The 18,911-nt window shown below is 36.9% G+C and overlaps 1 protein-coding gene across 10 annotated transcripts in view; it reads right to left on the reverse strand.

The window, feature by feature from the left end:
• The window catches only part of DOCK7 (dedicator of cytokinesis 7), a 220,646-nt gene that overhangs the window by 50,279 nt on the left and 151,456 nt on the right, over nt 1-18,911 (reverse strand). For all 10 annotated transcript variants that reach the window (XM_035727291.1, XM_027620950.2, XM_027620940.2 and 7 more), the window contains 4 exons: nt 17,559-17,729; nt 12,763-12,902; nt 8,309-8,478; nt 6,993-7,147 (listed from right to left, as the gene is read on the reverse strand). In XM_035727291.1, coding sequence (XP_035583184.1) covers nt 6,993-7,147; nt 8,309-8,478; nt 12,763-12,902; nt 17,559-17,729 — 636 coding nt within the window. The remainder of the gene's footprint in view (nt 1-6,992; nt 7,148-8,308; nt 8,479-12,762; nt 12,903-17,558; nt 17,730-18,911) is intronic.

Here is an 18,911-nt window from a genome sequence, read left to right on the forward strand (position 1 = left end):
AGTTTAATGATATATACAATTAAAAATGCCTGAAAATAGCATTTAAGTAGGGAGAAAGGTAAATAAATTGGCAACCTGTTCTGAGAGCCTTCTATTGACCAATGTGAAGGTAAAGGTAATGATTAAATTAGAGTGGGCTTTAATTCAAGGAAGCATACTGTGATTTGTAATACAATCACAAAAAGAATACAAACAATGTTTAACTTCCAAACTAGTAGAAAGGAAAAAGTAAAATGAGGAAAAAAACGGAAGGAGAAAAAAAATATAAGACAATAAAGGAGACAAAAGAGACAGAAGGGATGGGACAATATGAAGTAAAATTTAAAATGTTAAGTACATTAAATTCACATTAAATTTAGTTATACTAAATTAAATGGATTTTAAAAAACTCTAGTGAGACAAAAATAAGCAGATTTTAAAAATTTAAAACAAAATCTAACTACATGCTACTTATAAAAGACATCCAAAACATAAGTTTCAAAATTTAAAACATAAGAAAAAAATGTTGAGAGTAAAGGGTGGAAAAACTCATATCTCAGAAGAAACCTAGCATAACTATACTAATATACAAAAGCAGACTTGAAGGCAAAAAGAAAAAAAAAGTACTACAGTTCATGTTGATAAAAGATGCAATCCATCAAAAAATGTAAAGTTCATAATAAGACCTCAAAGGAAACTAAACCTGACAAAATGACAAGTTATTAAAAAAAAAACATGATTGTAGTGGGGGGGTATTAGAAGAAGCAGACAGAATTCAGTAAAAAGAAAAAAAGGTTTAAACAATAAGATTAATAAATTTGAAATAATAGGTATAATGGACAAATATAGGACAATGAAGAATATGCATTTTCAAATACACGAGCTATTTGCAAAAACTGACTATATACAAGACCATAAAACCAGTTACTACAAATATAAGTGAAATTACACAAAGTTCTCTGATTATAAAATCAGGCCAAAATCAGAAACATGGGGATTATGAAAAATTTTCCTGACTACACACACACACACACACACACACACACACAAATAAATAAATAAATATGGGGCTGCAGAGGGAGAGATCAAATCTTAAGCAGGCTCTATATTCTGCCACCACAGAGCCTGATGTGGGGTTCGATCTCACAACCCTGAGATCATGACCTGAGCTAAAATCAAAAGTTGGATGCTTATCTGACTGAGCCACCCAGGCGCCCCACCCTATGACTAGAACTTTTTAAAATTTTTTTATTTAAATTCAATTTAGTAAACATATACTGAATTATTAGTTTCAGGGGTAGAATTTAGTGATTCATCAGTTGCATACAACACCCAGTGCTCATTATATCAAGTGTCCTCCTTAATGACCATCACACCTAATTACCCCATCCTCCCACCTACCTCCCCTCCAGTAACCCTCAGGTTTTTCCTATTGTTAAAGAGTTTCTTATGATTTTCCTCCCTCTCCGTTTTCATCTTATTTTTCCCCCTCCCTTCCCCTAGGTTCATCTGTTTTTGTTTCTTAAATTCCACATGACTGAAATCATGTATTTGTTTTTCTGACTCATTTTGCTTAGCATAAAACTCTCTAGTTCCATCCATTTCATTGCAAATGGCAAGATTTCGTTCTTTTTGATGGTTGAGTAATAGTCCAGTGTGTGTGTGTGTGTGTGTGTGTGTGTGTGTGTGTACACAACTTCTTTATCCATTCATCTGTCAATGGACATGTGGGCTCTTTCCATAGTTTGGCTATTGTGGACATTGCTGCTATAAACATTGGGGTGCATGGGCCCTTTTGAATCACTATGTTTGTATCCTCTTGATAAATATCTAGTAGTGCAATTGGTGGGGTAGCTCTACTTTTAACTTTTTGAGGAACCTCCATGTTTTCCAGAGTGGCTGCACCAGCTTGCATTACCACCAACAGCGTAAGAGGGTTCCCCTTTCTCTGCATCCTCACCAACATCTGATTTCTCTGATGCCAAGTGATGTTGAGCATTTTTTCATGTGTCTGTTGGCCATTTGTAGGTCTTCTTTGGAGAAACGTCTGTTCATGTATGACTAGATATTTTAAAACAAAAACTTACAGCCTAAAATTCTAAAAAAAATCATAATGCAATTTAGATATATTTTTGAACTAAATAATAAAAATGCTACATATAAGCTGTGGCATGTAACTAAAACAATAATTAAAGGAAAATGTACAGGCTTATAATATGTACCAAAGAAGAAATGATGAAAATTAGTGAGTTAAGCAGCCATCTCAAGAAGTTAGAAAAAGAACAATATAAATCCGAAAATAGAAGACAGTAAATAAAGAAGATAAATAATCAAAAGGGAGGATCAACATGCCCCCAAACTGGTTTTTATAAAGACTAAAGATATACACAAATTTCTGTTGAGACTGATATAAGACAAAAGGTACAAAAAGCCCGTCACAGAAATGAAACCACTTATCTCTACTACAGATGGCACAGACTTTAAAAAGATTGTAGAAGATATCTGAACTTTGTGTGCCAATAAATTTTAATTTCTACTAGAGTAAAATTTACAAAAATCAGTGTAAAAGGAAATAGAAAACTTGAACAGTATTATAGTCATTAAAGAAATTAAATCAGTAATTTTTAAACTTTCAAAAAAGAAAACTACAAGTACAGATGGCATCACCCACAGGTTCTCCAAATATTCCAGTAAGAAATAACTGCAATTTTAAACAAGTCCTCACAGAGAACAGAATAAAAGGGTAAACTCCCTTTTAAATTTAAATTGGCTGACCTAACCCTGATTCCAAAACCTGTAAAGATCATTATTACAGCACACAAAATCCATTAATATACAATCCTGGAAAAAAATCAGTTTAATTTGGCAATTGAAGGTAGATTTAACATTAGAAAATCAATTGAAAGAGGTCACAGTAAAAGATTTAAAAGCAAAATAACATGAGCGTCTCAATGGATTCAAAGGAAGCATAATAAAACTCACCTATTCATAATTAAAAAATAAAACTCTTAGCAAACCAGGAACAGAAAGAAGACTTCCATATTGTAACAAAGGAGAGTTTAAAAAAAAACCCCAAACCAAAAAATCCCCCCAAAACTATACCACATATGTGTAAGAATGAAATGTTGCAAGTTTCCCCCATTAAGGATGCCAGCTATTGCCACTTGAATTTAACAACCGTACTGGAAGTTCTAGCCAGGAAAACAAGTTATGAAAAAAACTTGAAAGTAAGGAACAAACTGCCATTATTCACAGATGATAGGATTGTGTATGTAGAAAAAAAATCTATACATATGTTATTAGTTTGGCAATTCTGCTGGAAATAAGCATCACTGTATAAAATTCATTCTATTTCCACAAAAATTAATCAACAGTTGGAAAAAAGAATTTTCGAAAAAGATGACATTTATAAGATTACATATAATTGTATGTATTATTTAAATCTTATAATATTATAAAAACAAGGACCAAAACCACAACTATAAAAGATGTACTAGGTTTCTTTAGTGAAAACCATAGGGGATCCTGGGTGGCTCAGATGGATAAGCGTCTTCCGTAGGCTCAGGTTGTGATCTCCAGGTCCTGGGATTGAGCCCACATCAGGCTCCCTGCTCAGTGGGGAGTCTGCTTCTCCCTCTCCCTCTGCCTCTGCCTCTCTCCCTGCTTGTAATCTGTCTCTCAAATGAATAAAATATTTCTAAAAAATGAAACCTATAAAAGTTTATATATTCATAGATGTTAAAGAAGACCTAAATAATGGGGAGATCTATCATATTCAAGGATTAAGAGATTTAATATCAATTTTCACCAAAACTGATCCATAGACTCATTATAATCTCAACCAAAATCCCCACAGGCTCACTGTTTTTTGTTTCTTTAGTGGAACAGCATAAGCTGATTCTAAAATTTATGTAGAAAGACAAATTTTTTTTATATGCATGAGGACTTTTTCTACATGATAGACCATACTGAGGTAGGACTCTAGAGGAGTAGGCCAAATAATCTTTTAATAAACAGTGCTGCAATAATTCGGTATAAGTGAATGAATGAATGAACGAACGAACAAACCCGAATCCCCAGATTCTACTGTTCATAAAAAATTCCAGGTAGATTTTAGGATTAAATATAAAAGAACAAAAAAGCATTTAAAAAATAACATAGGAAATATTTTCAAAATCTTGGAATAGGGAAAAAAATTTTAAAGATACAAAAAACACTAGCTGTAAAGGAAAAAAAAGACTGACAAATTTAAGTGTTTTAAGTAAGACACTCTAATCACCAAATTCACCATTAAGTATGTGATAAAGGCAAGACACACACACACACACACACACACACACACACACACACACACAAGAAATATTTGAACCACTTATAACTGACAATGGGCTTGATCCAGAAATAAACTCATACAAATCATAAACAAAGGCAGACAACCAAATGGCAAATGGGAAAAACTCTAGAACCTCAAAAGAGAAAATTCAAAAGGCCAACATGTATATAAAGAAGTGCATACCCTCATAAGGCATCAGGAAAACGAAAACTGAAATGAGATACAACTATAAATTACCAGCTTGACAAAAATTTTCAAGTCTGAAAAATCTAAATGCTGATGAACATGTGAAAGAATGGGAACTCTCATACTGTAGGTAAAGTATAAATTGAGATAAACCCTTTGGAAAAATACCCAGGTATATCTGGTATAAAGATACATACATATTCTATAACCCAGCAAATTCTACTCCTAGGAAATAACCTAAATAAAAGCATATATACACACATACACACATACCATACATGTAAAGAAATCTATAGGATTACTATTTCAAATAACCAAAGACCAGAAGCCATTTATGCATCTAAGCCTAGAAGAGGTAAATAAATTAATCTATAGACAATTTAAAGACATACAGAAATAAAAATCAGTAAATTATAGCTACATTTTATAACATGGATGAAAATTAAAAATATAACAAAACTAAATTACAGTATTTAGGGGTGCAAAGTTGAATGATAAAACTATAAGCAAAATTAAGCAATTACTTCATTAGTCAGGATAGAGGGTGGCTTGGTGGATAGCTGTGGTGGGGAAGAACATGCTAGAGATTTCTGAAAGGCAGCCAACATTCTATATTTTGTCCTGAGTGGTGGTTACATAGGTGTTCATTTTACAATATTTTGTAAATTTGTACATTTATGTTTCATGTACTTTTTAATATGTAGTATATTATACACAAGAAAAGCTTTAAAAAATGAAAAGGAAGGTCAACAAAATTGACCACAGTGGTCATTCTGGGCGGAGACAGGGACTGAATTGAGGGCAGACTGGGAACTTTCAAGGAATTTGCAATGTTCTATTTCTGAAGCTGGGTAGTGGGTACACTATTGTTTCTTCTATTACGATACCTTAATTGTGCATGTACTTTTGATATTATGCATACAAAATTTATAAAGTACAAGTGATAAAAGAAAACTGATAAATTGGAATTCAGCAAAATTAAAAACCTGTGCACTTCAAAAGACACCATGAAGAAAGCAAAAAGATAATACACAGAATGGGAGAAGAGACTTGCAAATCACCTGATAAGGGATTAGTACTCAGAATATATGAAGAACTCTCTCAACCTGATAACAAGAAAATGAGTAACACAATACTAAAATGGCAAGGAAGATGGATGAACTTTTCTCTAAATAAGACAGACAAAAAAGATGTGTCAATAAACAAATGAACAGATGCTCAACATTAGTAGACATTAGGGAAATGCAAATCAAAACCACAATGAGATACTACTCTATACCAAGGTGGTTACAATAAAAAAGGAGAGTAACAAGTGTTGGTGAGGATTTGAGAAACAGGAATTTTCCTTTATTGCTGAATGTAAAATGGGGAAGCCACTTTTAAAAGAATTTAGAAGTGTCTGAAAATGTTACACAGAGAGATACCATATGACCCAGCAAATCCACTTCTATGTATCTACTTAAGAGAAATAAAAACATATGTGTACACAAATGTTGTTAGCAGCATTATTCTTAACAGCCCAAAACTGGAAAGGATCCAAAGGTTCATCGCCTGACAAATGGATAAAAATCTGGTATATCAATACAAAAGAGTATTACTTGGCAATTAAGAAAAAAAATAAGATGTGCTGATGCACATTACAACGTGGGTGAAACTCAAAAACTTTACATGTAGTCAAAGAAGCCAGACACAAAAGATCACAGTGTATAATTCCATTTATACGAAATGTCCAGAATAGGCAAATCTATACAGATACACAGAGAAAGTAGGTGAGTTGCTGCCTAGGGCTGGGGGGAAATAGGGAGTGGCTCTTAATAGGCCTAAGCATTCTTCTTGGGGTGATGGAAATATTCTAAACTTAGACTGGGGTGGTGGCCACACAGCTCTGTAAATACATTAAAAACCATGACACTGTACACTTAAAATGGGTGAGTCTTTTGATATGTAAACTATCTCAATAAAACTTGAAGTTGTCAGGACAGCTTCTGTAAGTACTCTCGCATTTTTCTGAAAGAAAGTCTTTTAGAACTTGATCTGGCTCTACTGGCAGTTTGTTTCCTCTCTGCTCCCATATCCTTCCCTCTTTAAGGGGGCATAAATTACAGGGGCAGAGTACCTATTGATTTTATTCAACATGAAACAGTATAAATCTTCAGAGATTAAAAAAAATATTCTTAATTGCTAAACAACTGAAAATATTTCTTAGGGTTGAAGAACAAAATGTATTTTGAAAATAAAGAAAATAGGCCATATATAATAAGGTAACTTCCAAAATTCTGAATGATGGAATACAGAGCAACCATAAACCTTGAGGAATTAATTTTTAAAACAACTCAGTACAAGATAAGCAATATTCTCAGAACCTTAATATTTCCACAAAGTAAATGAAACTCAAGAGTACTCTTGCATCAGCTAATAAACAATGTTATTTAAGGGTACATCCTTGTAAATATCTGTCTTTCTAGAAAAAACTTCTGCAGGAGGTTGTTCTTACCGATGATGTAAGGAGGAAGCTGCCAGGCCTTGTTAGCTGAGGAACTGATGTTCCTGCAATTGCCATGGCAACGGTCTGGCTTATCATGCTTCCGCTCTCACTTTCATAGTCATCAGGGGCTATACAAATTGGTCTTCCTCGTTGATTGTGAGTTTCTGGAAAAACAAATAATCCCAAAATAAACAACCAAATTTCCATTTAGGTTAATTAACAGTTATTGAGCATGCAATTCCCTATTCTCCATTACTCTTTAAAAGAAAAGCCTGTTAAGAAGTAATATTTATCATTAGATTTTCTTATTTTAAACAGTAAACATTAACTCATTCCTACAGTAACAATTTATAGTTTTGTAGAGAAGTTGCTAGTCAAAGAAGATATAATAATATAAACATCTCTGCCTTCAGATTAGGAAGCCCACTTTGGCAATCAAAATAGCAGTTGAACTACTCAACTACCAGTCCCTTAAAGACACAGAGTTGGTTATCTTTGTATCACCAGCTCTGTTCAGGTTCTTAATATGTAATAGGTACTCAGTAAATGTTTTTTTGTTTTTAAAGATTTTGTTTATTTATTTGACAGAGAGAGACACAGCAAGAGAGGGAACATAAGCAGGGGGAGTGGGAGAGGGAGAAGCAGGTTTCCTGCAGAGCAGGGAGCCCGATGTGGGGCTCAATCCCAGGACCCCGGGATCATGACCTGAGCCAAAGGCAGATGCTTAATGACTGAGCCACCCAGGCGCCCTGTTTTTGTTTTCTTAAATGTTTTCTTAAATGTAAACTACAGGGTTTTCTTTAGGACAAATGAAGGAATTCAAGAAATTCTAAATATGGAAAGCAAGAGCAGTAAAACTTTGTGAGTTCTAGTTTTTAAAAAGCAACATAACTTCAACTTATTAGCCCAGTGTTAACAAAAACCTAATTTTTGTTATTCAGGTGAATATTAATTTCAATTATATATATATGAATATAAAAGAGACTAAAGGTGGGAGACATCTGCCCTGTTTTTTTATATACATTTTTTGGGATGAACAGTACAGTCTCATACCAAAAATCTATTTTCTAATAGGTAGGTACAGAAGTGCTATAAATCATTATTTTAAAATTCATCGTAAGAACTACTTGAGGAAAGCTTGCAGTGATTTCTCTGATGTAGTCAAAAGTCATTCAGTAATATGGTTAAATATTTACAGTTTATTTATGCCAGTGTACATTTCCTTGTATTTCTTTTCCTAAAATAAGATCTTTAGCCTCGAGATATTTCTAATACTTTGCAACACTGAGATTTCCTTTAAGACGTGTTTTAAATATACGAAGTACCTGTAAAGTCATAGAGCTGAGGAACAGTTTCCATGATAATGCCAATCAGAGGTAGATACAACATGGCCACCCTCGCCTTTGTCTGGGGGTCAGAGTACCGTGGGTCTGAGTCGTGACTGGACAGTAAATTGTGTACCATATTGATGACTTTCTTGTGCAATCCAAACAGTCTATTTAAAAAGAAGATGAAGAAGCAGCAGCAGCACTAAGGTCACAGAGATTAGTTAATATCTTTAAAGCAAACAGTAAGTCACAGTACTGAATCAATTTTGTTTAACTTAAACTTTGCCACATATTTGCATGTATTCCTATGAAACGCTTCTCATTATGAAATTAACAAATGTCTCTCCGTATAAAGTAAAGATGGAGGGGAAAAAGAAATGCTAAACAAATTCACCTAAAAGTAAATCTCAATTATTTTTATATTAACTCCTTATTAGTATATATTCATATTAAATAACTTAAGACCAGTTATGGTTATATTTTAAAGCAAAAAAAAATCTTAAGTAGCTTCAAATTTTATTTCATATTAGATCTTTTCACATTTGCCAAAAATAAACTTTTATGTCCTTTTTCTAAAAGAAAAATCCTCTACTTGATGGATTATGCAGTCCATAGGCTGGGGGGGTTGTCTTTGACTTCTCGGATTTAAACTCAACTTCCTTGCTCATCTACCTTGTTTGTGCCATACACCTTCTATAGGTTCAATCCCCTGAGTTTCAATTGGGCTAAAACACATCACTTTTTTTTTTTTTTTGGCCTCTTCTCGGATTGAAGGTGCTTTGACTCTGCCAACTATTCTAATTAAACACTTGGCCAACGTCGACAGGCCTTTAGGGCTACACCTGGCAGCAGTTCCACACCTCATTCTCCCCTTCAGCCTCTCACCATCCGCTTCAGAAAAAGATCTTACCTCCGACTTCTGATTTTTAGGGAAGAAAAGCCATTCTGAATTTGCTCTAGCCAGATCTTTAACACATCTCCACATTTATCTCTCTCATTCCTTTTGTCTCAGAAAAAGTTGTACTTCTCTCAAAAAGTAATTTCTCCATTATGTTTAATGAACCCCACGCGTCTTCAACAGCTTCAATGCCCCCCTCACTAAAACTTTCTCTTCTTTCAAATAAGCCTTTCCTATATTGAAAACACATGTTCACTTGAAACTAGTCTCTTCTACCTTATATACTCTCTCTGAGTAATAAACTATTACAATAATTTCTCCAGTAATAAACTTCCTAAATGTACAGTCCATAGCAGCTGTTTCCACTTACTTCCTACTATCTACTCCCTTTCTTTGGAACTAACAGTTTTTGAATGCTTACAACATGGCACTGTACTAGTTTCATTATTTAATAACTAAATAATTTCTTAGAGTTACTTACCTTCTCTGTTTCCCTACCTACAGTAAGAGGGTAATTACCTACCTCATAAGGTGGCTATAAGAATTAAGTTGCATAATTTATGTAACATACTTAATTAACACACTGCCTTGTACACTGCCTTCCTCGGTAAATACTAGCTCTTATTTCTTTTAAGATCACATAGCCAATTTCAAAGCTGGGATTGGAAACCAGAGCCCTTCATCTTATGTGCCGCTTTACATTGCTATATATGCAATCTAGCTGGAGATTCTTTCTTCTTCCTTTGAGATTTTTATTCAGAAAGTGTATTTTTAAACACTGTCAAGAACCACATCTAACTGACATATCTCAGATTTTATTCTCCAGTTCTCTACTCGACGCTGTCATCTTATCTTTTCTCAATTTTTTCTCCAAATAGTTCCCACCCTGTCCTCATACTCTCTCTCTCATTTCACCCAAGTCTCAGATTCTGGTCATTTGGTTTTTATGTTCTCCCTTCTGAATTTTTGCATTACCAATGATGACTCCCAAACCCGGGTGTGTATTCCTTAGCTGTGTAGCTACCAGCCCGACCCTAACCTACCAATAAGCTCTACCCAATCATCTTTATAAGCCTTTTCACAGGTCTACATTACTCAATCACATGTTATTAAATATATGTTTATGCAGGACCTGCAATATCCTATTTTAAGTGTTAGGGATAAGACACTGTCCCTGTTCTTAAAAGAGTTTGCTATTGTCAGAGAGAAACACAGACGCAAAAATAATAATTCAGTGTCACAAATGCAGTAAAGGTACTGATTTTCTATAGAATTATGCGCTACAAAATCAGCATGTAATCATATTGTTTCATAGTCTTAATTTTTTAACTATAATCAAAGTTTCTAAAGAGCAAATCTTTGATCAATATTAAAACATATTACTGCCACTCAAGGAGTTATTCTTATTAGCAAGCAGATGAAGTAAAAAGAAAAGCATTCCTCTCAAGTACTTACCTAAGACAATGTATGTTATATTTTATCTGTATATCACTAAAGAATATAAAATTTAGAGATGGGATGTAAGTCTCCCAAAGTCAATTACTCATATATCACTGACTTAACATCTATTTATGAATGTGTATTTATCCACCTTGTGCCAGACACAATGTTAAGGCATTGGAAGTACAACAGCAAACAAAAAAGATAAAAGTGTGTGCTCTCATGAAATCACGTTCTAATGGGAAGAGACAGAAATTAAGCAGCAAATTTCAGAGAAATGCTTTGTGGAAAATAAAAGAAAAAATATATGTTTAAGAATGACTGTGGCAGGGCAGTGTGGCTATCATTTTGATTGGGTGGCCAGTGAAAGCCTCCCTGAGACGATGCTATCTGAGCGGAGACCTGAAGAATCACAGGGCACATGACAGTCTTAGGGTAACATGAGCACTGTTAGGCGGAGAAAAAAAAATCCAAGTGCAAATACCGTAAGGTAGGAATGAGTTCGACGTATTAAAGAAACAGAAGAAAAGGACCGGCATGGCTAGATTTTAGTATGTGGGGGGGGAAGACAGTGGCAAAAGGACCAAGAGCCAGCTAAACAGGGCTTTGAGGACCATTATTAAAAGTCCAGATGTAGGGGCACCTGGGTGGCTCAGTCGGTTAAGGATCCTACTCTTGGTTTTGGCTCAGGTCATGGTCTCAGAGCCATGAGATCGAGCCCCACAGTGGGCTCTATGCTGAGCACAGTCTGCTTGGGATTCTTTTCCTCTTCCCCGCCCTCCCCCTCTGCCCCCACCTCCTGTGCACACATGTGCACTTTCTAATAAATAAATCTTAAAGGTCTGGATTTTACCCAAAAAATACAAAAACACTAATTCAAAAATTTATATATGCACCCTTATGTTTATTGTAGCATTATTTATAATAGCCAAAATATGGAAGCAACCCAAGTGTCCATCAACAGATGAATAAAGAAGATGTGGTGTACACACACACACACACACACACACACACACACACACTCTGGAATATTAGCAATAAAAAAGAATGAAATCCTGCCATTTGCAAGAGCATGGATGGATCCAGAGGGTATAAAGCTAAGCAAAATAAGTCAATCAGAAAAAGACAAATACCCTATGAATTTACTCATATGTGGAATTTATGAAACAAAACAAACAAAGAAAAAAAGAGATAAGCAAAAAAACCCAGCCTCTTAACTCTTAACTACGGAGAACAAACTGCTGGTGACCGGAGGGGAGGGGGGTGGGGGGAGGGGTAAAATGGGTGATGGGGGTTAAGGAGAGCACTTGCAGGGATGAGCACCAGGTATTGTTATGGAAGTGTCAAATCACTCTATTGTACACCTGAGACTAATATTGTGCTGCATGTTAACTAACTGGAATTTAAATAAAACTTTTTAAAAAACTCCAAAAGATCCTATTAGGAGGATTTTTTAAAAGTGACCATTACCTAAAGGATTTATGATTACATGGATTTTTTTAAAACAATTATTAAGATAGAAGTACTCTCTAGGGATGCTAGACCACAACACTAAAGCTATTTCTATAAATTCAAATCATCAGAGAATATGCCCTTTCTTTACTATATCAATTTCTAAAAATCCTGTACAAGTGTATACAACTTTGGAAATTCTTAAAACCTAAGAATATTTGTTTATAGGGCATATTTTGAAATACAATGCTACACAGTATAATGGCAAACAATAAATTTTCCTTACAAGGAATAGAAAACTAGTCCATTTTCCTCAACTGAAATGTGCCTACTGTGTATCAACAAATCTAAGAGTCTACCTACTTATATTCACAAATATTTTTTGTAACCATGAATAAGGAAAAACAAATGCTATCAAATAAACCATGATACACCACTGATTTCAAAACAAACCTCAAGTTCAGAGATGATGAAGTATGAAAAAATGGCTTTCTTAAAATCAGTGAAATGCAGATAACACGGGTATGGAACTTAGTGAATACAGAAGTAGATGAAGAGTAGTAAAGAGTACTCTTTTGATTCTTAGGAATATAAGTGCGATACTTCTGTCCCATTATCCAAAAGCAAATTGCTATTCCCAAGGCAAAATAAGTCTACTCACCCTTCAGCATCAGGGTCTAAAATGACAGCCAGCTCTGTTAACACAAGTCCTGCCAAATAATGCTGTTGGCGGAAAGGCACAGATAATTCAAACATATTTGCAATCTTCTGGTCTTGTATGTTTGTGGAAAATCCAGAACTCTGTTTGGGAGTGAGATAGAACAAAACTACAATAGCTGTGCAACAAAACATCCTATAGACAGAACATTACAACAAATGCAGTATGAGCATTATCTCAAAGTAAGATACACTTCACCCAGGGTAGTTTATTTTACATTACTATTACTAAAATTGGAGAAAGTAACTGCTCTTACTTTTGGTATAGGAAACTATGATGAAATAACACTTTTAATTATTTTCTATTTCCTATCGCTTCTCGGATTTTTGGCTAAGATCAAGTGTATTTTCTTTTTTTTTCTTTTAAGATTTTATTTATTTATTTGACAGAGAGAGAGAACACAAGTAGGCAGAGCGGCAGGCAGAGAGAGAGGGAGAAGCAGGCTCCCCACTGAGCAGGGAGCCCGACGCGGGGCTTGATCCCAGGACCCTGGGATCATGACCTGAGCCGAAGGCAGACGCTTAACCGACTGAGCCACCCAGGCGCCCCAAGTGTATTTCCTATTTCTTTTTTCTCAGATTGAAAGTTTTCCATCTTTCTTTTCTTTATTCTTTTAGCCACTTAATGTTTCAATATCATACCCTAAAGGAGAAAAAAAGCAACTAAACCCAAATGATATATTACGCGTTTACTGCTGAGTACAAAAGACATATTTATAGTCAAAGTTACTGGTTTCCAGAGAAAGTCCAAATACCAGTAAAATTGTTTTTCAGAGAAAATACTACCTTTAGAAAATTACTATCATTTTGTGATTCACTCATAGTTTTTTTTAATACTGCAAAATAGCATTTCCCCAAGATATAGTTCAAGATTGTAATCTCATCCCCCTCTAATTCATATTCAAGACCATCCATATGAGGTTTTTTAGAACAGATTTCAGATTTCTCTACAGAGAAATCATCTTCCTAATAAGTATATAAGCTTATTCTTGCACCCTCCCCCCAGAAAGAGTGAGGTCTCTATCGTCTATTAGAATGAAATTAATGTAGTTAGATAAAAAACAAGGGGAGCAAGAGAATGGAAAGAATTCTATTAACTTCTTGGCTGAATGAGATGTTCAGAGGGAGTTAGATATAAACAAATGTGTTTCATTAAAGGTTTTAGGAACTATATTATGATTAATTTGTTCTTCACTGGATAGCCACATCTTTGGCAGAGGATGTGGGAAGAAAGCAGAAGACACAGCCTCATCTGTTACAGGAAGAAGCGTATGCTAGCCAGGTAAAAGAGTACGTGAAATACGCCAATCCATAAGATTTTTCGTAAAAGTAAAATGAAAAGTTATGGGTGCTCTCTCATGTTTTCTAATCAAGGTAAAGTTTAAAAAAATTTTTTTTATCATGCATCTGAGATTGATCTAGGCTAGGGAATTACATCCAGGAATTAAATAACTCAAAAACAACATTACAAAAAGTTAAGATAACTTTAAACATGAAGAGATTAAGAAAGCAGCTTGTCTGCCTCAGAAATTACAGAGCGGAAAGAATGTTTCACTAGAGGGAAGAACCAGGCTTCTCTGATACTAAAACCAGAAAATCTCTTTATCTCAAACTGTATGATAGGAAACAAAATAATTGCTATGATATAACCCCTTTCTGTCCTGACAGAAACTACTAGCTGTTGAGAGGCTGCTGGGAAGGTGGCGCAGTAGGACGTCCCTGGGCTCACCTCTTGTTGCGTGGCCGCCTAGAGAGAACCCACATCAGCATAAATAACACAGAAAGCAGCCTGAAAACTGGCAGAACAGACTCTCCGCAGCCCGGCATAGACAAGAGGCCACAGCGAAGCAGATCCACCCCCTCCAATTGCTCTTGGCAAGATCCCGTCAAAGTGGTGCCATAAGTCTGGCAGTGTGTGCGCGGCCCAGACAAGGCCAGCACCGCTCCGGAGTGAGTCCTGCCCCAGGAAGAGGGGACGATAACCACACACCCGTCCGACTGTGACCCCAGCAGTGTCTGGGGGCAGGCACCTGGTCAGACTGCAGGCCCCACCCACCAACAAAAGCTTCTCAGGGGACAACACAGGGAAAGTGCCTGCAGTCTAGTGCTACTTCATCTGTGGCAAACACCTGCTCTGACTCAACTCAAGCCCAAGCCAGCCCCAGACCGGCCCACTAACACCGTGGGCACCAGACTCTGCCCACAACAGGCAGAGCGCCATCGCAGGCTGGACTGAAGGCAAACACATCCCAGCCACAACGGTAGGACACTCCTGTAGCAACACACAGAGGAGACACCCCCCTGAAGCACCATTTTCTGGTGAAAAGGAGACATTGCGCTGCAGGACCTTTTCTTCATAAAGCCACTACTTTCAAGTGTGGGAGTCGTAGCTGACTTTCCTAACACAGAGAAACAGATACAGCAATAAATAGAATGAGGAGACAGAGGAGTATGTCCCAAATGAAAGAGTGGAACAAAATCAGAGCGAGCAGGAGACCTAAGCGAAATGGAGATAAGTAATATGTCTGATAGAGAATTTAAAGTAATGTTCATAACGATACTCACTGGACTTGAGAAAAGAGTGCAGAACCTCCATGAGACCCTCCACCAAGAGATAGGAGACGTAAAAAAGAACCAACTAGAGCTATTGGACTCACTAAATGGAAATAAAAATAGACCACCTGGAATAAACAGCAAATGAGAGGAAGCAGAACAGATCAGCCACCTGGAGGACAGAGTAATGGAAAGTAATCAAGCTGCGCAGATGAGAGGGGAAAAAAAAATACGCAAAATGAGAACAGACCCGGGGAACTCAGCGATACTGTCAAGCTTAACAGTCACATGGTAGGGATCCCAGAAGGAGAAGAGCAAGAAAAGGGGGCAGAAGATTTGTCTGAAGAAATAATAGCTAAAAACTTCCTGAATCTGGGGAAGGACAGAGAAATCCAGATCCAGGAGGCACAGAGAGCCCCCAACAAAACCAACCCAAAGAGGTCTGCACAAAGACACAAAGTAAATAAGATGGCCAAAAGCAGTGATAAAGAGAGAATTTTAAAAGTGGCAAGTGAGGGCGCCTGGGTGGCTCAGTCATTAAGCGTCTGCCTTCGGCTCAGGTCATGATCCCAGGGTCCTGGGATCCAGTCCCGTATCAGGCTCCCTGCTCCGTGGAAAGCCTGCTTCTCCCTCTCCCACTCCCCCTGCTTGTGATCCCTCTCTTGCTGTGTCTCTCTCCATCAAATAAATAATAAATAAAATCATAAAAAAAAAAGTGGCAAGAAAGAGAAAGGAAAGCAGTGACATACAAAGGAAACCCCACAAGGCTATCAGTGGGTTTTTTAGCAGAAACTCTGCAGGCCATAAGGGAAGGGCACAATCAATTCCAGCTGCTCAAAGGTAAAAATCTACAGCCAAGAATACTCTATCCAGCAAGGCTTTCATTTAGAATAGAAGGAGAGATACAGTTTCCCAGAAAAGCAAAAGTTAAAAGCAAAACCAGCCACGTCCCTGTCATACATGATGCCATTGGCCTGTGGGTCCCAAATTCCCAGTCCAGCCAACCTCTTGCCCGAGTCAGCATGCACGGTCTGCCACCTGCTCGATGCCAAGTCAATAGGCCTTCACCTCAGATTGCCAAGGGCTCAAACTGGCACTCTTCCCCTCAAATTCCAGCCCCTATGCTCAAGTTTCTGCACAAAAGTGGGCATAATTATAACAGCAGAATGAAGCAACCCAAAAGGTGACACTATTTCTGCAGAATACAGAATGGATAAAAGGAATGAGCTAGGCTGAAAACATCTCCAACAAGCACACCAAAGAACAATACATACAGCATGATTCTGGTTAGTAAAAAAAAAAAACAAAAAACTGGGAAGAATGAAACAAGATGAAATCAGAGAGGCAGACAAACCATGAGAGACTCTTAAGCATAGGAAAGAAGCTGAGGGTTGCTGCAGGGGAGGTGGGTAGGGGGATGGGGTAACTGGGTGATGGAATGAGCACTGGGTGTTCTATGCAACGGATGAATCACTGAACTCTACCTCTGAAACTAATAATATGTTAATTAATTGAATTTACATTTAAAAAAGGAACCTCCGCCCCCCCCCCCAAAGAAACTACTAGCTGTTGAAGTCTGCTGCCACCCAATAAAACCCTATGAACAACCACCTAGTTTCCTTTGGGTTTTCTAGGCACAAGGGCAGTAGGCAGGGCTTTCTCAGGACTGCCCCACAGTTTGACTTCTTTCTCTGCTACATTAGGCTTCACTTCTTTGCCTTCCACAGGTACTGATCCCTAATAAACATCTTCTATCCCAAACTCAAGACAACCTTGCATCTGCTTCAAGAAAACCCAACTTGTGAAAACAACGAAATGGCCTACCTAAGTGAATTCACTCACATGGATGTGCATAAATCTGTAAGAGGAGTACAACATGGTAGTTAAGACCTTGGGCTCTAGAATAAAGTCAACATGTGCCTTGAGTCAATGTCTAGTTCTGCCACCTATGACTGTGTAACCCTGGCTAAGTTCATGACTCTTCTGTGTTTCATATGTAAAATGAAAATAATAGAACTTACTTCCTAGCATTACTCTAAGGAGCAAATAATATTTATAAAGCACTTACTATGGAGCCTATCACACAGCTATTATTCAACAGTCTTTCTTATCATTTATTCCAGGGCTCAGAATGCTTTCTTACAAAAGTGAGCTCTATAAAAAAATTTTTTCAGACACTTTGCATACCTGAGATGTTGCAGAAGAAACAGAAGGTGATGGTGATGCAGGTGGAGTAAGCAGGCTGCAGGGCAGGTTCAATGTAACGTAGTGCTCATGGCTGCAGACAATTCGCAGAAAATCCAGTCTCAAGGACACCAGCACACTTGGATTTGGTAATGAATAAAGCTTTGAAGATACCTTGTAAGCATTACATAAATAAAAGAACACCAATTGAATTTATCATTTCTCTAAGCCAACACCAGAATGACAGGTGAAGTATTTAGTGGGCAGTTTTGGGTTTTGTGGTGTAAACAACAGTATCCACTTCTTCCAGAGTTACTGCTAGAATAAAAAATGGGGAACTAGAAGATCTATTTAAGATTTACAAATCCACTGACTAGGCTAAAAGTCATATTCTTTGTATTTCCAATATAGGATTAATACTTCCACTTCTCAAAGATGCACTTTATGAAGGAAAAGTATACCACCAAACTAACTTCATAAAAGAACTGATCCATTCTTTGGATAAGCAGCAGCTGTGTTAATCTGTATTTATAATTACCTCTTTGTCTATTCACCCAGCTACATGATAAGCTACTTTGAAGAGACATATATACACTGACTTAATAGCTTTGGCATCCCTAGGGTCTAGCTCAGTGTTTGGCAAACACAGGAAATCAATGCTTGAAGAATAACAACAAGATTTGAGGAGCAACAGAACATGAAATTTTGGGGGGAAAGAAAAATAATACATACTGCTGCAAATATCTGCAGGTGGGTCAGTGCCCATGTGTAGTTTTAACTTCTCTATTAAAAGGAACATACAGGGGCACCCGGATGAATCAGCTGGTTGAGCATCCAACTCTTGCTTTCTGCTCAAGTCATGATCTCAGGGTTGTGGGATCAAACGCCACATTGGGCTTGTACTCAGCGCACAGTCGGCTTAGGAGTCTCTCTCTCCCCCCATCTCCGTATGTCCCCTCCCCCACTCATATGCACACTCTCTGAAGTAAATCAATCAATTAATCAATCAATGGAACATACAATAAAGGCAGCTGATAGATCTACAAAATTCTAAATATTAGACTGCCAAACAGCATTCTAAAGCAGTAATTCTCAGAAATGAGCCTGTGGACCAGCAATTCTCAGAAATGCTGCACAAGCACTGTGCCCCCACATGCCCACCCCCCCACCCCCATGATTCCAAACTCCTCAATAATGCTGGGATAGGACCCTAAGAGCTGCATATTTTTAAACTTCCTTTAAAAGGTAATTCTAGGATGATTATACAGCTCATTACCTAAATGGCCTATCAGGACCAATAACTAATGTTTTCCAAAAGACACATTTCATTAATCAGTTGATAAAAATTTTAAGCTA

This window comes from Zalophus californianus, chromosome 4 (genome assembly GCF_009762305.2).
Source record: "Zalophus californianus isolate mZalCal1 chromosome 4, mZalCal1.pri.v2, whole genome shotgun sequence".
Lineage (NCBI taxonomy): Eukaryota > Metazoa > Chordata > Mammalia > Carnivora > Otariidae > Zalophus > Zalophus californianus.